This window comes from Macaca mulatta, chromosome 3 (assembly GCF_049350105.2).
Source record: "Macaca mulatta isolate MMU2019108-1 chromosome 3, T2T-MMU8v2.0, whole genome shotgun sequence".
NCBI classification, from domain to species: Eukaryota; Metazoa; Chordata; class Mammalia; order Primates; family Cercopithecidae; genus Macaca; species Macaca mulatta.
Genome location: NC_133408.1, coordinates 127,208,058 through 127,235,536, shown reverse-complemented (window position 1 = coordinate 127,235,536; position 27,479 = coordinate 127,208,058). Strand labels below are relative to the sequence as shown.

General features: G+C 39.6%; 1 protein-coding gene across 1 annotated transcript; it reads right to left on the bottom strand.

The window, feature by feature from the left end:
* Positions 1 to 5,398: 5,398 nt before the first annotated feature.
* Positions 5,399 to 26,569, bottom strand: LRRD1 (leucine rich repeats and death domain containing 1). The gene is made up of 5 exons (XM_015134223.3): positions 24,500 to 26,569; positions 19,985 to 20,183; positions 11,702 to 11,863; positions 6,926 to 7,043; positions 5,399 to 5,631 (listed from the first exon to the last, which is right to left on the bottom strand). Exons 1-5 carry the CDS (start codon positions 26,423 to 26,425, stop codon positions 5,445 to 5,447), a joined length of 2,592 nt encoding a protein of 863 aa, XP_014989709.1. The 5' UTR covers positions 26,426 to 26,569; the 3' UTR covers positions 5,399 to 5,444.
* Between the last annotated feature and the right edge of the window lie 910 nt (positions 26,570 to 27,479).

Here is a 27,479-nt window from a genome sequence, read left to right as displayed (position 1 = left end):
CGAGCGTGGTCATGGGCACCTGTAATCCCACCTACTGAAGAGGCTGAGGCAGAAAAATCGCTTGAACCTGGGAGGCGGAGGTTGCAGTGAGCTGAGATAGCGCCACTGCACTCCAGCCTGGGTGACAGAGTGAGACTGTGCCTCAAAAAAAAAATAAAAATAAAAAAAGAAGCAAGATGGAGTTGGTTAAGTTAAATCTCTTTCACTGTCTCAGTCATAATTCTGCAAAGGCGGTTTCAGGTTCCCTTCATAGACACAGAGCAGTTGTCCTGTCTGAAGTTTACCTCTGTGCTGCTCCTCAGTGAATGGGCTTTCTTTAATCCCTCCCACTTAAAAAAAAAAAAAAAAAAAAAAAAAAAACAGTCCCATTCCCCTTTAGGAAAATTGTAATGCCTACCCACAGGGATTGGTCTCCCTCTGGCATCCACAGCTCACCCCACAACCCTCCAATCCCCAACTCTATCTTTCACCAGCAGAGCAATTCATAAGACACAATTATGCAAAACATAATAAATCTGATTTTTTTTTCCGTAGGAAAAAATCAGGTTCAGGAAAAGGGTCCCATTTGGCACCTCAAGTCTAGGTCCCTCAAGTCTCTACAACAGTATGCAAAGAAAATTTTCATCTTAATTATTTTTATAGTTTTCTGGTAACTTACTGAACCAAGCACACACACACTTTCCAAGGACAAACATTTCTCAGTGCTGGGACAATGCAAATTCAGGTAAGGGAAGACAAACATTTTCCCAAGCACAGATAAATCTACACAGATTTTCCTACTCTTAACAGAATGGGCCAGGCATGGTAGCTCACGCCTTTAATCCCAGCACTTCGGGATGCCAAGGCGGGTGGATGACAAGGTCAAGAGTTCGAGACCAGCCTGGCCAGAATGGTGAAACCCCGTCTCCACTAAAACTACAAAAAAAAAATTAACCGGGCATGGTGGCGTGTGCTTGTAGTCCCAGCTACTTGGGAAGGTGAGGCAGGAGAATTACTTGAAGCCAGGAGGTGGAGGTTGCAGTGAGCCGAGATTGTGCTACTGCACTCCAGCCTGGGCAACAGAGTGAGACTCTGTCTCAAAAAACAAACAAACAAAAAACAATGGGACTGTACAGGATTATGCTGAGAGAATCAGTTTTCCTATTATTCATTCTCTGGATTTCAGACTATGCCAGCTAGAGCATTTGAAACAACACGATCAATGGGACTGTCTACTGCTGGTGGATACTTTTCAGTGACACAAAAGATCTGGCAGTAGCTTTGAAATTATTGCTTTTCTTTACAATAGGTCAGAGTAAATTATCACTATTTTTTAATTAATTGCTTGTAATTTGTGTCATATCTAAGAACCACTGCCTAACCCAAAATTTATACCTATGTTTTCTTCTAAAAGTTTTATGACTTTAGCTTTTCTATTTTGGACTTTAATCCATTTTGAGTTTTGTATGTGGTGTGAGGTAGGGGTCCAAATTTATTATTTTGCTGGTGGATCTAGTTGTTCCAGCACCATTTGTTGAAAATACTGTTTTTCCCCTAATGAATCATCCGACACCTTGTTAAAAATTGATTAACTGGGCCAGGTGTGGTATCTCACACCTGTTATCCCAGCACTTTGGGAGGCTGAGGCAGGCAGCTCACAAGATCAGGAGATTGAGACCACCCTGGCTAACATGGTGATACCCCATCTCTACTAAAAATACAAAAAAAAAAAAAAATGCCAGGCATGGTGGTGGGCGCCTGGAGTCCCAACTACTCGGGAGGCAGAGTCAGGAAAATGGCGTGAACCTGGGAGGTGAAGCTTGCAGTGAGCTGAGATCACATGACTGCACTCCAGCCTGGGTGACAGAGCAAGACTCCATCTAAAAAAAAAAAAAAAAAAAAAAAAGAAATTGATGAACTGTATATGATATAGGGTTTATTTTTGGCCTCTCAATTCTATTCTGTTGATCTATATGTCTATCCTTATGCCAGAACTACACTGTCTTGATTACTGCAGATTTGTATTAAGTTTGAAAGTGAGATCCCAGCACTTTGGGAGGCCAATGCAGGCAGATCACATGAGCCCAGGAGTTCGAGACCAGCTTGGGCAACACAGTGAAACCCCATCTCTAAAAAAATACCAAAACATTAGACAGGCACGGTGGTGTGGGCATGTAGTCCCAGCTACTTGGGAGGCTGAGGTGGGAAGATTGCCTGAGCCCCAGAGGTTGAGGCTGCAGTGAGCTGTGATTGTGCCACTGCACTCCCGCTTGGGCAGCAGAGTGAGGCCCTGTCTCATTTAAAAAAAAAAAAAAAAAAAAAAAAGACAGAAGGAAAGTGAGAAGTATGAGTTCTCCAACTTTGTTAATCATTTTCAAGATTGTTTTGACTACTTTGGGTCCCTTTAGGTTTATTTCATTTTAGGATCAGTTTGTCAATTTCTGCAATGAAGTCAGCTGGACACTTTTTTCTTTCTGTTTTTTTTCTTTTTGTTTTATTTTGTTTGTTTTTCAGACGGAGATCTCACTCTGTCGCCCAGGCCGGAGCAGTGGCACAATCTTGGCTCACTGCAACTTCCACCTCCTGGGCTCAAGAGATCCTCCTGCCTCAGCTTCCCAAGTAGCTAGGACTACAGGCATGCGCCACCATGCCTGGCTAATTTTTGTATTTTTAGTAGAGACGGGATCTCACCATGTTGGCCAGGCTGGTCTCAAACTCCTGACCTCAGATGATCCACCCATCTTAGCCTCCCAAAGTGCTGGGATTACAGGAGTAAGCTACCGCACCTGGCCTATTTTCCAATATTTTTAAAAAGATTTTTGGGCTGGGCGCGGTGGCTCATGCCTATAATCCCAGCACTTTGGGAAGCCAAGGGGTGGATCGCCTGAGGTCAGTCTGGCCAACATAGTGAAACTCCAACTCTACTAAAAATACAAAAAATTAGCTGGGCATGGTGGCAGTTGCCTGTAATCTCAGTTACTCTGGAGGCTGAGGCAGGAGAATCGCTTGAACCCGGGAGGCGGAGGTTGCAGTGAGCCGAGATCACGCCATTGCACTCCAGTCTGGGCAATAAGAGCAAAGCCCATCTCGAAAAAAAAAAAAATTGGATCAGAGGGTGATACGGTTAGATCAATGTTTTTAGAAGGTAAGTCTCGTAGCAATGTACAGTGTGGTCTGGGTGAGACTATAGGCTAGGATATTTGTTAAAAGGTGTACAATTGTAGCAATTTAGCAAGACTTGATAAGAACTGACACTTTGATGGTTCTGATGTTACCCAGCTTTCTTCTTTTCTCTCTGTCTCTCTCTCTCTTACTTCATATCAAAGCTTCACCCAGAACATTTTCTAGTCTTTATAACTTCATTTTTGAAGGAATAGTAGAGAAACCAGTTCATGTCACTTAAATTTTTTTAGGTCTTAAGTTTGCTCATTTGTGAAATGAGAAGATAGACTTCACTAGACAATTTCCAAGGTCCTTCACACTTTAATGTTCTATGGAAGTACCTTGCCTCCAGTGGAAAACATTAACAACAACCATCATTAAGCCAACATAAACCCACAGGTACTCTTATCCCTACTGCAAGAAGTTTTAAAATAGGAAGGATTAGAGACACAGGCTGTATAGTTGTTAAACCAATATGTTATGTTGCACTTCCAAAATGGCAACAAAATATACACTTTAAATTTTAACCTGCAAAATAAATTTCTTTCTTTAACATGGTCTCACATAGAAAATTATTTTTTAAGGTAACAAAAACTGCACTATGTCCACAATATTCTTTTATTTTTTTTTTTTTGAGACAGAGTCTTGCTCTGTTGCCCAGGCTGGAGTGCAGTGGTGCCATCTCGGCTCACTGCAAGCTCCACCTCCTGGGTTCATGCCATTCTCCTGCCTCAGCCTCCCGAGTAGCTGGGACTACAAGCACCCACCACCACACCTGGCTATTTTTTTGTATTTTTAGTAGAGACGGGGTTTCACCGTGTTAGCCAGGATGGTCGATCTCCTGACCTCATGATCCACCCATCTCGGCCTCCCAAAGTGCTGGGATTGCAGGCATGAGCCACCATGCCTGGCCTCCACAATATTCTTAACCACTTGTATTAGGTCTCTTTCCATTCAAAGTTATGGAAACCCAGGTCACACTCCTTAAGTGGGTAAAAAGTAAAAAGTGCAGAAGTAAAATAAGCTTCAGATATGGGGATTGAGGATCAGACACTATAAACAAGGTTCTGTCTCTCTCACGCCATCCAGCTCTCGGCAGACTACTACACACTGTGCATGATATATCAAGACTCCAAGACTCATAACCTACCCGCAAGAAGAGTGCATCTTCCCTGGTAGCTCTGCAAAAAGATCCAAGGGAAACTGTTAATGGCCTGGCTTGAGTCAAATGACTTTCCCTGAGTCAAAATCAATCATTGTGGTTACATGAGTAGAAGACATTGATGTTAGTGCTGGAGTCGGGGAAGAGATTTACACGACAAGGTCAGCTCCACATTGAAATAAGTGCAATGCATTCCCCCTATGAAAGAGGTTTTCTGATAGCGGAAGAAGGGGAGAGGCTCACGTGACAGACAAGACAACAGATGGCCACTCTGTCAATCCTGTCTGGACACTCAACTAAAGGATTACTGCCCCTGGCCCTAGTTTGTGTTTAACAAAGCTCTCCCCTTCCTAATGAAGAAAAAGTAGGAATGGTATATTTATTTCTGTTTTTAAGCCAGCATCTAAAAAGAAACTGTTCTGCTTTCTAACTCCAGTGAAAATCACTAGTAATGTTGATACCTATAAATCGTGGGTTGTATAAAAGCACTATATAACAGAAAAATTTTAACATAATTATTTTCAGGCTGGGCATGGTGGCTCACACCTGTAATCTCAGCACTTTGGGAGGCCCAGGCAGGCAGATCACAAGGTCAGGAGATGGAGACCATCCTGCCCAACATGGTGAAATCCCGTCTCTACTAAAAATACAAAAATTAGCCCAGCGTAGTGGTGGGCACCTGTAGTCCCAGCTACTCGGGAGGCTGAGGCAGGAGAATCACTTGAACACAGGAGGCAGAGGTTGCAGTGAGCCGAGATCACACCACTGCACTCCAGCCTGGGCAACAAGAGCAAAAACTCCATCTCAAAAATAAAAGGAATAATTTTCAAATTCACGCCACTGCACTCCAGCCTGGCCAACAAGAGCAAAACTTCATCTCAGGGAAAAAAAAAAAAAAAAGCAATTATTTTCAAATTCAACATCACTGTAGTAAGACAACAGAGCAAACACACAACACAGTGTCTGTAATATTTTATTATGATAACATTAGAGTGGTAGTTGTAAGTTGTCATCATCTCTTAAGAATGCAAGAAAAGAGATGTAATTCTCTTGTATGATAAAGTGAAGTGAAATGGTTCAAAAACACAGTTTCAATTATAAGTGCATCAAAAGTTTTCAGTTTTTATTATTGATCCACTGGTTAGAATTTAATTGCACGTGTAAAAAGATTTAAAGCTGTTATTTTGTCCATAATTTCATATGCTCCTATCATAGTTAGTGCTCGAATTAGTTGATCTCTTAAAGCAGCAGCAGTTAGTGATAATTTGTTACTCTGTGTTTTCCATATAACAAGTGCTTGGTGGGCTCTCTCACTTAATGAAACAGTGCTGAAAAACATTATTAATAATATAATAGTTAAATGTGTATTAATGTTTAATATATTAAAATTACTAATAATTATTTGAAATGTCAATTAAGAACATTGCTTTAAACTCCTGTAATATTGTATATCTAGGTTTTCAAACTAATTTTACCAAAGTGAAGATGAAATTAATTGGTGAAGAGAATCTCTATAAAAATTTAGCATGGGCCGGGCACCGTGGCTCACGCCTGTAATCCCAGCACTTTGGGAGGCCGAGACGGGTGGATCACGAGGTCAGGAGATCGAGACCATCCTGGCTAACACGGTGAAACCCCATCTCTACTAAAAATACAAAACAAAATTAGCCGGGCATGGTGACGGGCGCCTGTAGTCCCAGCTACATGGGAGGCTGAGGCAGAAGCATGGCGTGAACCTGGGGGGTGGAGCTTGCAGTGAGCAGAGATCGCGCCACTGCACTCCAGCCTGGGCGACAGAGCAAGATTCCGTCTCAAAAAAAAAAAAAAAAAAAAAAAATAGCATGGAGCTGGGGACATAGAAAGTGAATGTTAGCTCCAGCGCATCCCTTGTTCCCTTATAGAAAATCAACAATTCAATTTACATTCAGTTCTCAAGACCTCAAAATCATAATTGTGGGTTATTTCTAATAAACCAGTATATTACTGCTACTATACTCTATGCCTTTTTTTTTTTTTTTTTTTTTTGAGATGGAGTCTCACTGTCTCCCAGGCTGGAGTGCAGTGGCGCCTCCCGGGTTCATGCCATTCTTCTGCCTCAGCCTCCCAAGTAGCTGGGACTACAGGCGCTCACCACCCCTAGCTAATTTTTTGTATTTTTAGGAGAGACGGGTTTTCACCGTGTTAGCCAGGATGGTCTCCATCTCCTGACCTCATGACCCGCCCACCTCAGCCTCCCAAAGTGCTGGGATTACAGGCGTGAGCCACCACGCCCGGTTACTATATGCTTTATAGCTTGATCTCACTTGATTCTCATGACAATTCTCTTACATGAGTATATCCATTTTACCAGTGAAGAAACCAAGTCATCAAGAAGTTAAAGGATTTGCCCAAGGTCACAAAACCAGTTGTGAGTAAAAGTCAAACAGTCTGTCCTCATAGCCCTTGTTCTTCATTATGTTATATAGCCTTCCAACATGGATCACAAACATGTAATACTAAATTCAGCTTTCTATAGCAAAGTAAAGATTGTGTTAATATGAATGTTTCAAAACCATTCAATATCAACATGATATACATCAGAATGAGAATAAATTTGTACTAAAAGCTGTCATTTATACATACCTCTTTGTAGGCATATCAGTTTCTGAGTTTGCCAGGTTTAGTTTTTGACATAAAAATTCAAAATTGGTTTCAGTGATGTTGTTGGCAACTATCTTGAATATCTTCTCTAAGATTTTCTCTATGTTTGAAGATAAAAGAAAACGTATATCTTTTGAAAAAGATAATCTATTTTGAGTTCATATCTAGTTTTCTTATTTCTGTGCTTCTGTGAAATGTATATGTTAAGTAAAACTGAAAATGACAATGCTGGCCGGGCACAGTGGCTCACGCCTGTAATCCCAGCACTTTGGGAAGCCGAGGCAGGTGGATCACCTGAGGTCAAGAGTTCAAGACCAGCCTGGCCAACATGGCAAAACCCCATCTCTAATAAAAATATAAAAATTAGCCAGGCGTGGTGGTGTGTGCCTATAGTCCCAGCTACTCAGGAGGCTGAGGCAGGAGACTCACTTGAACCGGGAAGGCAGAGGTTGCAGTGAGCTGAGACCTCACCACTGTACTCCAGCCTGGGCAACAAAGCAAGACTCTGTCTCAAAAAGAAAAAAAAAAAAAAAGGAAGACAATGGCAGCCAGGCTTGGTGGCTCATGCCTGTAATCCCAGCACTTTGGGAGGCCAAGGCGGGTGGATCACCTGAGGTCACGAGTTCAAGATCAGCCTGACCAACATGGAGAAACCCCGTCTCTACTAAAAACACAAAAAATTAGCCGTGTGTGGTGGCGCATGCCTGTAATCCCAGCTACTCAGGAGGCTCAGGCAGGAGAATAGCTTGAACCCAGGAGGCAGAGGTTGCCATGAGCCAAGATTGCGCCACTGCACTCCAGCCTGGGCAACAAGAGCAAAACTCCGTCTCATGAAAAAAAAAAAATGACAATGACAATGCGGATCTAAAATATAAACTGAAATTTGAAACATTTGTTCCATTTTTTTCTAAAATCCAAAAAATCCAACACTTAAAATGGCCATTGAAAAGATTATTTATAAGCAACTTTTTATCTTTTTTTTGAGACAGAGTTTCACTCTTGTTGCCCAGGCTGGAGTGCAATGGTGTGATCTCGGCTCACCACAACCTCTGCCTCCGGGGTTCAAGTCATTCTCCTGCCTCAGCCTCTCGAGTAGCTGGGATGCGCCACCACACCCGGCTAATTTTTTGTATTTTTAATAGAGATGGGGTTTCTCATGTTTGTCACGCTTGTCTCAAACTCCTGACCTCAGGTGATCTGCCCGCCTCAGCCTCCCAAAGTGCTGGGATTACAGGCATGAGTCACCGCACCCGGCCTATTTATAAGCAACTTTAAAGTGATTTCCAAGCCATTTATTTCTCCACGATTTGAAATGCATTTGACTCCTTCCTTCAATTCTGGCTTTTTAATGTGTGTGGGAATGTTTTGTTTTGTTTTGTTTTGTTTGGTAGAGAATATGGACAACAATTGTATGTGCTTCATCATGTACCAACTTGAGAAACTAAGTTCACATCTACTATAAATATGGTGTATATGTGCATATTTTATATTCAAGTCAATTATTTAATAAGTTGGCTGAACAATTAGTGATTTTAGTGTTTTTAATTAAAACTTCCAGCTAATTTGAACAAGACCCATTTTTTCTGGTCAAAGGTACTGTGAGTTTTTTCTTTTCTTTTTTTTAGACAGGGTCTCACTCTGTTACTCAGACTGGAGTGCAGTGGCATAATCACAGGTCACCACAACCTCGACCTCCCGGGCTCAAATGACTCTCCCACTTCACCCCCACAAGTAGCTGGGACCACGGGTTGTGCCACCATGCCTGGCTAATTTATTATTTTTAATTTTTATTTATTTACTTATTTTGAGACAAAGTCTGGCTCTGTCACCCAGGCTAGAGTACAGTGGCGGGATCTCGTCTCACTGCAACCTCTGCCTCCTGATTAGCTGGAACTACAGGCGCCTCCAGATTAGCAATTCTCCTGCCTCAGCCTCCTGAGTAGTTGGAACTACAGGCACGTACCACCATGTCCAGCTAATTTTTGTATTTTTAGTAGAGATGGGGTTTTGGCATGTTGGCCAGGCCAGTCTCAAACTCCTGGCCTCAAGTTCTCTGCTCACCTCAGTTTTCAAATTTTTTTGTAGCAACAGGGTCTCACTATACTTCATCTTAGCCAAAAGGCTGAGAAGCAATAGGGTCTCATTATATTGCCCAAGCTAGTCTCAAACTCCTGGGCTCAAGCAATCCTCCTGCCTTGGCCTCCCAAAGTCCTGGAACTACAGGTGTGAGCCACTACTCCCAGCCTGTGAGAATTTTTGGAACTCGAGATTTACCATCCACCATGATCAAATATGTTCTATTTTAAAAAGTTTTATATATACTCTCTCAGGCTATATTTCATGCTATGATATATATAAAATTCCAATCTTCTATGTAAAAGTTTAAGAAAAAGGTTCGGCCGGGCGCGGTGGCTCAGGCCTGTAATCCCAGCACTTTGGGAGGCCGAGGTGGGCGGATCACAAGGTCAGAAGATCGAGACCATCCTGGCCAACATGGTGAAACCCCATCTCTATTAAAAATACAAAAAATTAGCCGGGCGTGGTGGCGGGCGCCTGTAGTCCCAGCTACCCCGGAGGCTAAGGCAGGAGAATGGCGTGAACCCGGGAGGCGGAGCTTGCAGTGAGCAGAGATGGGGCCACTGCACTCCAACCTGGGCCACAGAGCAAGACTCCATCTCGAAAAGAAAAAAAAAAAAAAAAAGAAAAATACTCCATTTGTTAATTGCAGAATAAATACATCTCCCAAGCTGATTTCTCTTTGCCCTCATTGGATGCCAAGCCTGCAATATGAAGGCTCCTTGGGCGTAGGGAAAGGAGATAAATGGCTGAGATTCTAAACCTTTCTCTAAAGTAATGTACCTAACAGAAATACTTTATGGATCCTAGAAAACTCCTAAAATCTTTATTTTATAGAAATATAATTACCATAAAAGATCCTTTCTTTTTTTTAGACGGAGTCTCGCACTGTCGCCCCGGCTGGAGTGCAGTGGTTCGATCTCGGCTCACTGCAACCTCTGCCTCCCGGGTTCAAGCGATTCTCCTGCTTCAGCCTCCCGAGTAACTGGGATTGCAGGTGCCCACCACCACGCCCAGCTAATTTTTTGCATTTCTAGTAGAGATGGGATTTCACCATGTTGGCCAGGCTGCTCTCGAACTACTGACCTCGTGATTCACCCATCTTGGCCTCCCAAAGTGCTGGGATTACAGGCATGAGCCACCGCACCTGGCCAAAAGTACTATAAAAAAAGTTTTTATAGTAACAAGTAGGACAATCAACTTGCACAGTAAGTTAAAGAAGGCAGCTACTGTGGCTTTTAATTTTATATTTTAGGTTCCTTTATCAATAAAGCCCAAGTCTTAGAAAAGCCTCTAAATGATAGCCGTGTATATGGATGTATATTGTGACTTTAAGGACTAAGCAATTTTTTGTGACTATCTCACTATGAAATTACATTAGTACAAGCTCCCGATTATGTAGACAAGATACATGATAGAATGATCTGAGGGGACAGTTTTGGATATTCCATTTCCCCAAATCTGGATCATAACTGATTGTTCTCTTGCTTTAAATTAGAGGACCAAAATCTGAATTCTTTCTAACTAGTGATGAAAAGTGGCAAATCAGAGTCCTAGAGGGAAAAGCCTAACTGTTGGGAACCCATCCCCAGGGAAAGAATTGGACAGTGAAGGTTCCCTCCGAGACACTTGAAACCAATCTTCATCTAGTCCCTTTTAAAGAAAATGGGCCTGTTCTCAGAAATAATCAGACACACAACAGAGAGCTCAAGGACAGATGGGATAAAGACTGTCAAAATATTTCAGACAATAGTCATAGTGGGCCAAAGACTGAGTGCCATCTGTGGAATGGCTCCGTGGACTTCCCTCAAGGCCAAATGTATTTTATTTATTTATTTATTTATTTATTTATTTATTTATTTATTTATCTATCTATCTTAAAAATAGAGACAAGGTCACACTATGTGGCCCAGGCTGGTCTCGAACTTCTGAGCTCAAGTGATTCTCCTGCCTTGGCCTCCCAAAGTGTTCGGATTACAGGCGTGAGCCACCACACCCAACTCCAAATGTCTTTTAGAACAACTCCATTTGTTAGAACAGAATGAAACTGACAGATTTCTGTGTGGATTTTGAGTCTGGCCACAATCTCAATGAAACACCTATTGAAGGGCATTAAGGTCAATAGGGTAGGAAATGGCCCACCCCTCCTCCACTTGGATTTGCCTATTTTCAGTGCCTCAATTTGTATGGACCTGGATTAAATAATCTGAATTATCAAAACAAACTCCTAACCTTCAGAAAAGAAAGATGATCAATTTTTTCATATCTCTGCCAGATTGAAAGCCTCCAATTAAAGCAAACCGTCTTTTAATTCATATGAGATAGTGTCTTGTGGCTGGGTGTGGTGGCTTACACCTGTAATCCCAACACTGGGAGGCCAAGACAGGAGGATTGCTTGAGCTCAGGAGTTCAAGACTAGCCTGGGCAACATAGTGAGACCCGTCTCTACTAGAAGATTAAAAAATCAGCCAGGTGCAGTGATGCACACCTGCAGTCCCTGCTACTCAGGAGGCTGAGGTGGGAGGATCACTAGAGCCCAGGAGTCCGAGGCCGCAGGGAATCGTGATCATGCCACTATAGTCTAGCCTGGGTGTCAGAGTGAGACCCTGTCTCCAAAAAAATTAAATTAAAATAAAATAAAAGAGAAATGACTTCTTAGATAGTCAATCACTCACCACCTACCATCTCTTTCATCTGCCCTCTGTAGATAGCGTGCAATAGTGTACAACTGTTTTCCTTTACAGATTTCCATTGGAGGTCTCAGCAAAGGGTTGTCATCAAAATTTATCTCCTTCAGTGAAAAAAGATTGTAGATAGCACTAGGTAGAGCTGTCAGATTATTTCCTAGTAGAAAAAAATTAGAGTTGAATTACATCTTTCTATAAAAGATAACTATGGAGACAAATAACATCTATTATGTCTTGCTGACAAAGTACCAGAGGACCCTCACAATGCAGCAGGTCATAAATTATTTCGGATGTCCACATGCTAAGAGCAAAAAAGAGTGTTTATAGAAAGACAGCTGTGGTTGCTTTCTCTCCTAGGGGTGGCAAAATGAGACAGAGACTATCCTCTTTTAATACAGCAAAGAACTTTATAGAGTGGATGTGATGGTAATTTTTAAACTAAACTGTTTATTTAGCATAATTTTAGATTCATAGAAATGTTGCAGAGATTGTAGCAAGTTCTTCCGCATTCGTCATCTAGCTTTAGTTTCTCCTAATGTTATCTCACATTATCATATTACATTAGTTTAATCTAAGAAACCAGTATTGGTACATTACTACTAAATACACTTCAGACTTCTTTGGATTCATTAGTTTTTCCATCAGTGTCCTTTTTCTGTCTCAGGAAATCTCATTGCATACAGTTATATCTCATTAGTCGCCTCTGGTTTGTGAGAGTTTCTCAATCTTCCCTTGTTTTTCATGACCTTGATAGTTTTAAGAAGTACTGGTTATGAATTTTGTAGAATGTACCATAACTTGAATTTGTCTGATATGTTCTCATTATTAGACTGGGGTTATGGGTTTTTGAAAAGAATACCACAGAGGTGAAGTGCACTTATCACATTATATCAGAGATACCTCATATCCACATGACATCACTAATGATGTTAAATTTTATCTCTTGGATAACACAGTCTCTGCCAGCGTTCTCCAGGATAATGTTATAATTTTTTTCCTTTCCATACTCTATTCTTTGGGAGTAAGTCACTAAATCTAGGCTACCCTCAAGGGGGAGTGGGAATTAAACTCTCCTTCCTAAATGTAATTTTTTCAGTACCATCGTAATCCAATATAAACCTAACATAAAATGTAAAACTGGGGTGGGCACAGTGGTTCATGCCTGTAATCCCAGCACTTCAGGAGGCCAAGGTGGGTGGATCATCTGAGGTCAGGAGTTCGAGATCAGCCTGGCCAACATGGCAAAACCCCATCTCTACTAAAGATACAAAAATTAGCCAAGCATGGTGGTGGGCACCTGTAATCCCAGCTACTGGTTGCAGGGAGCCGAGATAGTGCCATTGCACTCCAGCCTGGGAGACAAGAGCGGAACTCCATCTCAAAAAAAAAAAAAAAAAGACGTAAAACTGTCGCAAAAATGAATTTGTAATCATTTAGAGAGGCCTAAAATTTGCCTTTATATTATTTATATATTTTATAGTTATGTTATTTATAAATATAGATAAAGGAACCTGGTTCCTTTTAGTGAATAATCATATTTAGAAACCAAGATCTGGATACAGTGTTTCTGGGAGTGTATGTATGTAAAATATATTTATTATAAACCTAGAATTTTATATATGTATATATGCACACACATACATGTATAACATATATGTTATAAATCACAGCACATAGTCTTTAGGGTCTGGCTTCTTTCACTTAGCATTACAACAACATCAGTGTTGTTGTGTGTATCAATAGTTTTTTTTTTCTTTTTAGTAATGAGAAGTATTCCATTATATAGATGTAAATAATTTATCCATTTAATACATAAAAGACATTTGAAGAGCTTCCAGTTTTGGCAATTACAAAGGAAGCTTCTCTATAAATTTGCACTCAGTTTTTTGTTGAATACATTTTAATTTCATGTAAAAGAGGAGTCAAAGTGAGATTGATGGTTTGTATGGTTAAGTGTATGTATAACTATATAAGAAACTACCAAACTTTTCTAAAGGGTTGTACCATTTTGTATTTCTTTCATCAGTGTATCAGAGTTTCAGTTACTTGTATTTTGATAGCTTTTGGTATTACCAGATTTTAATTTTAACTATCCCTTTTTTTTTTTTTTTTGGGGGTGGAGTCTCACTCTGTCGCCCAAGCTGGAATGCAGTGGGATGATCTCGGCTCACTGCAACCTCCACCTCCCTGGTTCAAGCAATTCTTCTGCCTCAGTCTCCTGAGTAGCTGGGACTATAAGCGCGTGCCACCACACGGGCTAATTTTTGTAGTTTTAATAGAGACAGGGTTTCACCATATTGGCCAGGCTGGTCTCAAACTCCTGACCCCGTGATTCGCCCACCTGGGCCTCCCAAAGTGCTGGAATTACAGGCATGAGCCACCGCGCCCAGCCTAATTTTAACTATTCTAATAGCAATATTTCATTGTATAGTTAATTTGCATTTCTCTAATATGACTAATAAGCATAATATTTTGGTATGCTTCTTTTCTTCCTTTCTTTCTTTCTTTTTTATTTTGAGACAGAGTCTAGCTCTGTCACCCAGTCTGGAGGGTAGTGGTGTGATTTCAGCTCATTGCAGCTTCCGCCTCCAGGGTTCACACTATTCTTGTGCCTCAGCCTCCCAAGTAGCAGGGACCATAGGCGCAAGCCCCATGCCCAGCTAATTTTTGTATTTTTAGTAGCGATGGAGTTTCACTATGTTGGCCAGGCTGGTCTTGAACTACTGACCTCAAGTGATCCACCTGCCTCAGCCTCCCAAAGTGCTGGGATTATAGGCATGAGCCACCACGCCCAGCCTCTTATGCTTATTTTTAATTCATATAGCTTCTTAGTAAATTATCTGTTCAAAATTTATACCAATTTTTATTAAGTGGTTTGACTTCTTAATTTTGTTTTTAGGTTTTTTTTTTTTTTTTTTTTTTTTTTTGTATTAAGCAAATATTTTCTTCCAATCCATGACTTTGCTTTTCATTCTTTTAAAAAATGTCTGAGCTGGGCACAGTGGCTCATGCCTATAATCTCAGCACTTTGGGAGGCCGAGGCAGGTGGATAACTTGAGGTCAGGAATTCGAGACAAGTCTGGGCAACCTAGTGAAACTCCATCTCTACTAAAAGTATACAAAAATTAGCCAGGCATGGTAGCAGGTGCCTGTAATCCCAGCTACTCAGGAGGCTGAGGCAGGAAACCCCAGAGGCAGAAGCTGCAGTGAGCCTACATTGCATCACTGCACTCCAGGCTGCGTGACACAGCAAGACTCTGTTGTAAAAAAAAAAAAAAAAAAATTAAAAAATTAAAAAATTTAAAGAAGCCTTTAGTCTTGCTCTTGTCACCCAAGCTGGAGTGCAGTGGCACCATCTTGGCTCACTGTAACCTCCGCTTCCTGGATTCAAGTGATTCTCCTGCTTCAGCCTCCCAAGTAGTTGGGATTACAGGCACCCGCCACCATGCCTGGCTAATTTTTTTGTACTTTTAGTAGAGAGAGGGTTTCCCCATGTTGGCCAGGCTGGTCTTGAACTCCTGACGTCAGGAGATCCACCCGCCTCAGCTTTCCAAAGTGCTGGGATTACAGGCATGAGCTATCGTGCCCAGCTGAGAAGTTTCCAATTTTGATGAAAACCAACTTATCAATTATTTTCATTTGTGGATTGCAGTTTCAGTGTTGTATATAAGAAATCCTTGCCAAGGTTTTGATTTTTTTTCACCTTGTTTTTTTGAGACAGGGTCTGGCTTTGTCACCCAGGCTGGAGTGCAGTGGCACGATCTTGGCTCACTGCAGCCTCAGCCTCATGGGTTCAAGTGATCCTCCCACCTCAGCCTCTCAAGTAGCTGGGACTACAGGAGTGCACCACCATACCCAGCTAATCTTTTCGTATTTTGTTTGTAGAGATGGGGTTTCCCCGTGTTGCCCAGGATGGTCCTAAACTCCTGAGTCTCAAGCAATCCTCACATCTCAGCCTCCCAAAGTTATGGGACTATAGGCATGAGCCATGACACCCAGCCTTTTAATATTTTTTCACCTTTTTTTTTTTTTGCAAAATAATATTTTTCTATGTTCTTATCTAGAAGTTTTGTAGTTTTAGCTTTTACATTTAGGTCTGTGATTCATTGTGAGGTAATATTTTTATTTGGTGTGTAGGATCAAAATTATATTGCGGTTGTTTGTTTGTTTTTGCTTTATTTTGTTTTGTTTTGGCTTTTGGACATCCAGTTGATCCAGCAATATTTGTTGAAAATAATGTTCTTTCTCTGTTGGATTATAGTAGTTCCTCCTTATCCATGGGAGATACCTTCCAAGACCCCCCAGCTGATGCCTACAAACCGAATACAGTATCAAACATGATTGCTGTCAATCAGAACACATCTGTTCATGTCTTTCACCCACAAATTTAATGCCTTTTCCTTCTTAACTAAGCACTTATCATGCACTGTGGCTGTAATTTGTGTAGTTTGAGGTGCAACAGCAAAATTGGCACAAATTTCTTTTTCCATCTTCACAATTTCATTGATAGAATATTTGTCCTTAGCGTACATCTTAGCGACTTCATCATATGATTCTTTTCCTTCCAAGTTGAGAACTTTCACCTTTTCACTTAAGAGAAGCACTTTAAGGCTTCTCTTTGGTGTATCCGAATTGCCAGCATCACTACTCTTGTGCTTTAGGGCCATTAATAAGTAAAATAAGGGTTACATGAACACAAGCACTGCGATACTGTGACAGTGGATCTGATAACTGAGACTGCTACTAAGTGACTGACAGGCAGGGAGCACATCCACTGAATGGATTCACATCCCAGGTAGGACAGTGTGAGATTTCATCACGCTACTCAGAAAAGTGCACCATTTTAAACTTATGAATTGTTTATTTCTGGAATTTCCCAGTTAATATTTTCAGACCACTGTTGACCATGAGTAAAACTATGGAAACTGAAACTGTGGATAAGGGGGAACTACCATGGCAAAAAATCAGTTGACCACATAGTGGGTATATCAGTCAGGGTTCTCTAGAGGGACAGGACTAATTATAAAAGGGAGTTTATTAAGGAGTATTGACTCACACAACCACGAGGTGAAGTCTGCCATCTGCAAGCTGAGGCACAAAGAAGCAAGTCCAAGTCCTGAAACCTCAAAAGTAGGGAAGCCGATAGTGCAGCCTTCAGTCTGTGGCCAAAGGCCCTAGAGCCCCTGGCAAACCAGGGGTGTAAGTCCAAGAGTGCAAAAGCTGAAGAACTTGGAGTCCAGTGTTTGAGGGCAGGAAGCATCCAGCATGGGAGAAAGATGGAGGCCAGAAGACATAGCCAGTCTAGTCCTTCCACGTTCTTCTGCCTGCTTCATTCTAGCAGAGCTGGCAGCTGATTGTGCCCACCCAGATTGAGGGTGGGTCTGCCTCGCCCAGTCCACTGACTCAGATGTTAATCTCCTTTGGGAACACCCTCACAGACACACCCAGGAACAATACTTTGCATCCTGCAATCCAATCAAGTTGACACTCAATGTTAACCATCATAGTGGATCTATTTCTAGACTCTCTATTCTGTCCCATTGATCCTTATGTCTGTTGTTTTGCCAATACTATCACTGTCTTCATGACTATAGTTTACATAAGTCTTGAAATCAGGTTTGTGAATCATCCAACTTTGTTTTTCTTCTTCAAAATTGTTTCAGCTATTCTAGTTCCTTTGACTTTTTATATACATTTTATAATTACCTCATTGTTTTCTGAAACAAAAAACTTTGCTAGGATTTTTACTGGAATTGAGTTGAATTTAAAGATAAGTTTTGGGAAACTGACATATTAACAATATTGTCTTCCAATTTATGAACACTATTTATCTCTCTACTTATTTAGGTCTTATTTAGTTTTATCTATGTTACAGTTTTCACCATATAGATCTTATATGTAATTTGTTAGATTTATTTATGGTTTTGGTACAATTTTAAATTATACTTTTAAAGAAATCAATTTCCAATCATTTATTGCTAGTCTGTAGAAATATGATTGATTTTTGTTTATTAACTCTGTATATGGCAATCTTGCCAAACTTACTTGTTCTGTAGATCCTTTGGGATTTTTGACCTAGACAATGTGTCTCTATTATCAGAAATAGTTTTTTCTTCTTCCTTCCCAATCTGTTTACTTTTTATTTCTTTTTCTTGTGTTTTTGTGCTAGTTGGGACTTCCAGTTATAACATCAAAAAGAAGTGGTGAGAAAGGAGAACTTTACTTTAATCTTGATCATAGTGGAAAAGAAATTGTTTACCATGGCGTGTGATATTAGCTATAGGAGTTTTGCAGATGCACTTTTTCAGGTTGAGGAAATTCTCTTCTATTTCTAGCTTAGTGAGTTTTTTTGTTGTTGTTGTTTGTTTTTGAAAATCTTGAAAGGAAATTTTATTTTTTCATATGATATTTGCTTTTTTTTTTTTTTTTGAGATGAGGTCTTGTTCTGTTGCCCAAGCTGGAACGCAGTGGCACAATCATAACTCACTGCAGCCTCAAACTCCCAGGCGCAAGTAATCCTCCTGCCTAAGTCTTCCAAATAGCTGGGATTATAGGCATGAACCACCACATCTGCTTGCTTTGCTTTTTATACTTACAGTGAGAAGTTCATATGGCTTTTCATAAGCCTGTTCAGATGGTGAATTACATGGATTAGTTTTTGAATATTGACTCAACCTTGTATTCCCAGGGTAAATCGCTCTTGGTCACAATATGATATCATTTTTTATATTGATGGATTTGATTTGCTTTAATTCATTAAGGAATTTTGCATCAATGTTCAAGCAGGATATTATTCTGTAAGTTTCCAAGTAATGTATTTGTTTTATTATAGTATTAGGATAGTGCTGGCCTCGTAGAATGAACTGAGACAGGTTTTAGCCTCAATTTTATGACAGAATTTTTAAAATTGTCATTATTTTCTCTTTCTCTCTTTCTCTCTCTCTCTCTCTCTCTCTCTCTCTCCTTCATTCTTTCAGACAGAGTCTCACTCTGTCACCCAGCCTAGAGTGCAGTGGCACAATCTCAGCTCACTGCAACCTCCACCTCCTGGGTCTAAGCGATTCTCCTGCCTCAGCCTCCTGAGTAGTTTTGATTTTGATTACAGGTGTGCCCCACCATACCCGACTAATTTTTTTTTTTTTAAGTAGAGATGGGGTTTCACCACATTGGCCAGGCTGGCATCAAACTCCTGACCTCAAGCGATCCGCCCGCCTCAGCCTCCCAAAGTGCTGGAATTACAGGCATGAGCCACCGTGCCCACCCTAACTTAGTGATTTCTTCTTGAAAATACTTGAAAGAATTCACCAGTGCACCTTTTTGAAATTTGCATTGTTTCTTCTATAAAATACTTGATAGAATTCACCAGTGAAGTTATCTGAGCTAGAAATTTTCTTTGTATGAGAGCTTCTAACCACAAATTCGATTACTCAAATAGATTTAGGACTATCTGTTAGCCCACAATGATATCTACCTCCTGTTACTCACCCCCTTGTATAGTCCCTTCCGACATTATACCAAGGTTGGTCTGTGTGATCAATAGAACAGAGCAGAGGTGGTGTTATGTCACTTCCAAGATTAAGCTTTTAAAGACACTGCTGACTGGGCATGGTGGCTCACGCCTGTAATCCCATCACTTTGGGAGGCTGAGGCTGGTGGATCACCTGAGCCTAGAGAGGTCAAGGCTGCAGTGAGCCATGATCCTGCTACTGTGCTCCAGCTTGGGCAACAGAGTGAGACCTTGTCTCAAAATAAATATATATATATATTTATACTTCAGAATATTTGCTTCAATGAATGTCAAATAATGAACCCGCCTACCTGTTTTGATCTGACTCCTACTTCATAGGCCTGGCTCCCAAGTCTTGCCATAGACATAGGTTCCATGCTCCTTATCCAAACAACAGAGATAGTTTTTTCTTCTTCCTTCCCAACAGAGAAGGAAATGCAGAAAAAATGCTGACCTGAGGTTGTGTAGGTGTGTGTAGAGGAAGAGGTGAGGTTGGGTTCAGAAAGGGAAGAAATACTAAATGACTGGGTATAGGCAGAGAAGAGAGAAAAGAAATGAAAATATGTTCAGGCTCCTCTACTCTTTCAAGGCAGGAACTGGACCTTATACTTTGCTTTCATTTTCTGTACCTAGGACAGTCATTTCCTTCTAATGGTGACTTAATACATTATGTTGACTCTTTGCCATTCTGTATCTTGTCAACAAAATTTGCAACTCAGACATTAATACTCTACTTATTGATTATGCTTACTGATTATGCTTGACACTCACCACTCAGGTTTAGTTGCTGGAGATCATTTAAAGATAGCAAAGATGGTGGAATATAACTTATTTGATTATTGTATGCATGCAAACTAACCAAATTTCTCAATTCTCCTATATTTCTTGGAATCTCTCTGATTGCATTATTTGAGATATCAAGTTCTTTAAGTTGAGTCATATTAGATAGCTCTCCTGGAAGTCTTGTTAACTGTAACAAAGATTAAAAAATTATACTTTTATAAATACATCTTTGCATGACTAAAACTTTTTCTAAAATCAAATGAAAGAGCTTTGTCTGTTTTTGTTTTTGTCTTAAAAAGGACATATTTTATTATGTCACAAATTCTTTGTAACTGACTCTCCCTTCTGGCTAAAACCCACAAGATATTGTGTGACATCCAAGTACCTCCCCAATCTGACCAATGCTTCTAATTCAACCCTGTGGCTTGCTACCCACTTTGCTCACATTCCCATCACTCAGCGTTCATTGTCTCCTTATCCCTTTCCCGCTCCCTAAATCTAACCGTGTTTTGACTTCTTTCCTGTCTTTTCCAACTACTCCATTCCACATTTGATCCCCTTATTCCTAGTCCTATCAACATTGCTTTTTTTTTGTTTTTTTTTTTTGAGATGGAGGTCTCCATCTGTCACCAGGCTGGAGGGCAATGGCGTGATCTCAGCTCACTGCAACCTCCACCTCCCGGGTTCAAGCGATTCTCCTGCCTCAGTCTCTAGAGTACCTGGGATCACAGGTGCCCAGCACCACACCTGGTTAATTTTTGTATTTTTAGTAGAACGGAGTTTTGCCATGTTGGCCAGGCTGATTTTGAACTCCTGACCTCAGGTGATCCTCCCACCTCGGCCTCCCAAAGTGCTGGGATTAAGGGCGTGAGCCACCTTGCCAGGCCCCATTGCTTTTTATTCATCTTTTGTGTGCTTTTTTTAGATTTTTAAAATGACATGATACACGTTTTATACTTTTTGTATGTGTTCCCAAGCACGAAATGCATTTTGACCAAATGTTTAATAATAGTTTGGCAATGTGACCTTAAATAAAAGTTTGGCAATGTGACCTTAAATAAAAATTCCTACTACAAAAAGTGTTGTAAAATTGCAGGAATTAAAATATTCTGTTAAGATGAAGAATACGCATATTTAGAGAAAATAGGGCCTTTATGAGTGGCTTTTGAAATAAAGGATGTTCTATGAACAAAACAATTTTGAATGTGTAGGCACCTCTGAAATAACTAAACAACAAGGTACATTCTGGATGTTGTGCTATATGTTCTTCCAGGTATAAAGGAAGCATAAGAAATAGTTTCCAACTTCACAGAGATTAAAATTTATTTTAGGGAACAGAATATATCCATATGAAAAAATCAGGAAATGGAATGAAGCAATAGGTAATCCAATGCCAAAATAATACAATTAATAACTGATGAATAAAAGTTTAGAAAAGGTTCATTACTACAAATCAGATAACTAAAGTAAAGCTTCATGTAAAAAGTAGAACTTGAATAGCCTCTTAAGAATGAATAGGGGGCTGGGCTCGATGGCTCACACCTGTAATCCCAGCACTTTGGGAGGCCAAGGCGGGTGGATCACAGGAATTCGAGACCAGCCTGGCCAACATGGTGAAACTCCGTCTCTACTAAAAATAGAAAACTTAGCTGGACGTGGAGGTGAGTGCCTGTAATCCCAGCTACTCAGGAGCCTGAGGCAGGAGAATCACTTGAACCCAGGAGGCAGAGGTTGCAGTAAGCTGAGATCACACCACTGTCCTCCAGCCTGAGTGACAGAATATCATGCATAGTCATGGCTAGTGAGAAGCTGACCAGTAAAGAAAGGTGATGCAAAGCAGAGGGAGGTTTGTTTGGATAAGGAGCATGGAACCAGGCCATGGCAAGACTGGAGAGACGGGCCTGTGAAGTAGGAGTCAGATCCAAACAGGTAGGTGGGTTCATTATTTGACATTCAATGAAGGAAATATTCTTTAATTACCTTCTCAACATTTACTAGAGGTGGTGTCTGAGAGTTGTATGATGATAGGGTTCATATAGAAGGAAGATTCCTGTTGGGCATCCTTCCTTTAGTAAAATAAAAGCCCTGTGATTAATCTGACTCTTCTTCAGTAAGTGACCATCTGCTATTACATAAGTTAATTATTTGGGCATTTCATTTCCACCCCAAGGGGGTTATCAATGATATTTTCAACTACATGGGATATTCTTTTTGACAGGAGTTCTTGTAAATAATTTTTTCCATTTGATGACCTTTGCAATGATGTTGCAAATATGTGGACTGTTGCCTTGGGCAGCCACTCACTTTGAGTAGGCAACAGATATGCAATTTGGATTCCTGACAAGCAAGTATGATACATGGAGAACAGTCCTCTGCAATGAAGTCTGACAGCTTTGATAAGGCTTGCTAAAAGGAAGAAACTCCTGGCATAAATCTATGCATGAAGTGAGTGATAACCAAGGACCAGGTTGTAGACAGTGACACTGGAAAATGAGGGAGACAATCCGACAGCTTTTTTAGAGGAAAAATGATACAATTTTGGTGTAAGATGAGGTATAACTGATGATGGAAAAGGAACAAGAATGATTTCATGAGTTTTAGCCTGGCAGGTTTAAAACAAAAACTGGCATCACAAACAGAAATGGAGAAGTTTTGAAAGGAGATGGAAGAAAAATGAGCTGACTTTGAAGTGATATTGAGTGTGTGACAACAAAAGAATAGAACATGTATAATTTCCAGGAAAAAAATGGGAACTATGGGACTACAGCACTGGTGTGAGATCAGCTTTAGTCATGTAGACTTTGGGATAATGTGCATGTAAGTGACAGCAGGTGTGGTGAGAAAGAAGTTAATAAAAAAGAGAGAGTTAGGGACATCATTGGAGATACCAACAGTTATCTTACAAGAGGAGAAAATGAGTGAGATGGTTATGAATCAGTCAATGAATTAACTGATTATTATATTGCAGAACTAAAAATTGTCTGTTAGTACAAAATCAACTTTTTAAATGCAAGGTGTATCATTATTCATTCCATCTGCTTAAGCAAGTATTCCCTGGAGTAGCTTTTCTGGAAATGTATTATATGATAGCTGTTATGTTAAAAATGGTCAAACAAGTTTGGGAAATATGGGAATATTTTGGGAAAATTAGTGCAAGACTCTTCAAAGCTTTTAATAGATCAGTATTCATTGTTATTCTTTAAGAGAAGAACCCAGTGCTTCTTAAAGCTATTTGGGCCGGGCGCGGTGGCTCAAGCCTGTAGTCCCAGCACTTTGGGAGGCCGAGACGGGCGGATCACGAGGTCAGGAGATCGAAACCATCCTGGCTAACATGGTGAAACCCCGTCTCTACTAAAAAATACAAAAAAAATAGCCGGGCGAGGTGGCGGGCGCCTGTAGTCCCAGCTACTCCGGAGGCTGAGGCAGGAGAATGGCATAAACCCGGGAGGTGGAGCTTGCAGTGAGCTGAGATCCGGCCACTGCACTCCAGCCTGGGTGACAGAGCGAGACTCCGTCTCAAAAAAAAAAAAAAAAAAAAAAAAAAAAAAAAAAAAAGCTATTTGATCACAGACGCTGCTCCCCTCCTCCCCTTTTTTTTTTTTTTTTTGAGCAGACTCTCATGGAACTAGGGCTTTTAGGAGTAGACTTTGGGAAGTCCTGACTTAGATAACAGCTGTGTTCTTTTCATTTGTTTACTAAGATCTTCATATAAATCAGTAATGTTTTAGTTTTTAAAAAATTATTTCCATAAAACTTACTCCTAGAGTTTCAGTAAGATAAAATGCTAAACTCTAAAAATGTTAATTCTTATTGATCTAGTAATTCTTCAGGGAAAATTTCCTAAGGAAATAGTCTAAAATATGAAAAAGGCTATATTTATGGAAAAATCATCACAGGATTATTATGAAGAAAAGTTATAACATCCATAAATGCATAACAAGAGGATTAGATCTATAAATCATGTACTGGTTATAACAATTTATTGGGAAGATGATTATATCAAAGAGAAATGCTTATTGGTTAAAAAAAGAAGAATTTAAAACTGAGTGTGTAGTCTTCTATAATTTCTTATAAAACCATATGCATAACGGGAAAAAAGACTAAAAGTTGTGTCAGCGTATGCTAGTAGTTATAATACATGACATGCTTGTGGAATGATTTTTGTCTTAATTTTATCACTTTCCAAACTTTCAGTAATGTGTTTATATGACATTTACAACTTTAAAACTCCTTTTACAATTACACCAAAACAAAAAGGAATCTATAGAATTGTCAGCTTTCATTGCTTCATATTTCATTTTAATGAAATATTTTCCTGTACAGCTTTTGTGTTGTGAAGTGTATTTATAAGCCATATTTGGTGGGGAGGGGGAAGCCTTTCATTTAAAAAATAAACAATTCCAGCTCAATTTAAAACACACATATGGTACACACAGATACACCACAGCTTAAATTCTGATCCTCTCCAGTCTCTCCTTCCCCACAAAGCCCACAGTCTCTTACCTTTCTCCCTTTTATCTGACTTATATTCAGCTGTTCCAGTGATTGAAGTTGGCACAGTTCAATAGGAAAATGTATAAATTGATTGCTTGAGAAGTTTAATTTCTGGATTCCTTTTAAATTACAGATGTCTGAAGATATTTTCTGTAATTGGTTTTCTGAAAGATCAAGTACTCGCAAATTTTCTAAAGTACACAATTCTCTAGGGAAAGTTTCAAATTTATTACAGCATAAAATAAGTACATGGAGTGATATCATATTAGAAATAGATGCTGGAATTTTCTTTATTTGGTTTTTACCAAGATCCAGGTATTTAAGATTAATAAGAGAACAAAAGTGCTCAGAAAATATGAGGAGTTTGTTTTCACTCAATTCTAAATGAAGCAGTTGTTTACTGAAAGATATATCCGCAGGTATTTCTGAAATATAATTTCCATTAACACTCAAATAATAAAGAGAATCTAAAGCACACAGTCCCAACGGAAAATACATTATTTTGTTATAATTCAATTCAATTTTAATTATTTTTTGGCAGTTTTTTATTTCAATGGGAATGCCTGCGATTATGTTTCCTGAAAATTCTAGACTGCATATATTATTAAGATGTGAGATACTGTCAGTTATTTTTACCATATTATTTCTGTTTACATGAAGTTTTCTTAAATTGTTAAGCTTATGGATGTTCTTAGGAAGTTCTGTTAATTTATTATCACTAAGAGTAAGGCATTCCAACATTGCACAGCAACATATTTTCTCTGGTATATTTTTCAATAAATTCTTATCAAGTATAAGAATCCTAAGTTCCCTAAAATTCTCAATTTTGTGTGAAATAACTTCCAATTTATTGTCGGCCAGTTGGAGTTCTTTTATTTTGAGTAACTGAAAAATTTCTACAGCCAGAAAGGTAAGCTTATTATGATCCAGTAAAAGCGTTTCTAAATTTTTAAGCTCCCTAATTTCCTTTGGCAAACTGCTGATCAGGTTTCCAGTAAGGTCTAGTGAAATTAACTTTGGAAGGAAGCACAGAGCTTTAGGAAATATTGTTAATTGATTATATTCCAAATTGAGAACCCGCAAGTATTTTAAACTAGGCAGAGTATCTGGTATATGCCTTAACTTATTTTTACCCAAACTTAAAATTTCCAAGTTTCCAAGACATTCTAAGTCAGAAGGAAAATTTTCAATGTAATTGTTATAAAAAAAGAGTTGTCTGATATTCCCAAGCTGAGATATTTCTTTAGGTATATGTGATATGTGGTTGTGACTGACGTTTAATATCCTTAAATTATGAAGTAACTGAATTTCAGATGGAAGTGATGATAATCCATTTTCTTGCAGGGATAGAATTTCAAGTCCTAGCAGATCACCTGAGTCTGCCCCTTGAAAAGTTTTGATTTGATTCTTGTCTAAATATAGATGTTTTACATATTTGATTTTTAAAATGTCCTTAGGAAATTCCTGTAAACCCTTGGCCTCAAGGTTAACTGTAAAGTTATCTTTACAAGTTGTTTCTAAGCCAAGATGTTTCTGATTTTCTTCAGAGACTTGTGGACTAACTTCTCCTACTGTTTCATGAGATAGGAAGTTAACCAAAGCCTGATATTCTGCAATCCTCCCAGTTAGTGATGATAAACTCTGTGAAGTTTCTGTTCTAGTGCTTGTTTCAGAAAATTGAAGATTTTTCTTTTGTTCTTCATTTCTTTTAGACTTGCTTCCAGAGGAAGATGTTGACTCTAATGTAATCTGTCTAGGATGTGTTTCATAAATCTGGTTAGAAGATTTCCCTTCCAGGTAATCAGAAGCTTCGTTTATCAAATTTGATGTTTCTTTAATAAAGCCAGGCTCCTTCACTGACTGTGATCTAGATTCTTTCCTAAATTGACTAATAGTATCCTCTAGCTCCTCTGACATACCCTCCTTTTCAGACATCTTATTTGCTGATATGTTTTATGCCAATACAAAATTGTAACTTGATTTTAATTTTCATGTTTTTTCCTTTGAATCTACAAAACAAACGTTGAAATTAAAAGATGTAATAGAGATGTCAAAATTACAAATAAATCTTAATACAACTATTTTATTTTATAAGAAATAATTTAATACAAATACAAATAATACATTTATAACAAACTAATTTTATATATAATTCCTGGTTAAGGATGGTTTATTGATTGCATGTACTTATCACATGTTACTCTTGAAATCACTTTAAAATTACAGAAAGAAACAAAAAAGATCAAAGAAAATGAGAAAAAAGCCACAAGGGAATGAGAGGATTCAGTAAATTTCATGGAAAACATAAAAGGGGGCCGGGCGCGGTGGCTCACACCTGTAATCCCAGCACTTTGGGAGGCCGAAGTGGGCGGATCACTTCAGGTCAGGAGTTGGAGACCAGCCTGGCCTACATGGCGAAACCCTGTCTCTTCTAAAAATACAAAAATTAGCTGGGCGTGGTAGTGGGTGTCTGTAATCCCAGCTACTGGGGAGGTTGAGGCAGGAGAATTGCTTGAACCTGGGAGGCAGAGGTTGCAGTGAGCCGAGATTGCACCATTGCACTCCAGCCTGGACAACAAGAGCAAAACTCTATCTCAAAATAAATAAATAAATAACATAACATAACATAAAAGGGAGAGCCAGTGGCCTACCATGCCACAGGTAAAGAGTACCATTCTCATTGTGAACACTGGATGTTTACATATGGTACTAGTGTCTTGCTGTAACAAATTCAGTGCATTATGACAATTTTCTTAGGGGTAGAAGTGAAACGTCTTAAGAAAGGGTACGCTTTCTGTAAGAGTAAACTAGACATTAAACAGTCCTTGCATGGATTGCAACCTACCTGAGACTTCTGAGTGACTCCCGTGGTACCAGCACCAGCTGGGTAGCACCACTCCTCAGAAGTCTGGGTCCCAGCTCTATAAGTCCCTCCTCCAAGCTTGCAGTTTCTAAAGACCCAGTATATTCCCTTTGTCCCTTCAGCCTT

Excerpts from the sequence above, each read along its gene's own strand:
- LRRD1 (XM_015134223.3), bottom strand. The coding sequence starts at position 26,425 with ATGTCTGAAAAGGAGGGTATGTCAGAGGAGCTAGAGGATACTATTAGT. Across the intron at positions 7,044-11,701 it reads GAGGGCAGATGAAAGAGATG|AGAAAATCTTAGAGAAGATA; the intron begins GTAGGTGGTGAG and ends CTTCAAACATAG. Across the intron at positions 5,632-6,925 it reads ACTGATATGCCTACAAAGAG|CACTGTTTCATTAAGTGAGA; the intron begins GTATGTATAAAT and ends AATGTTTTTCAG.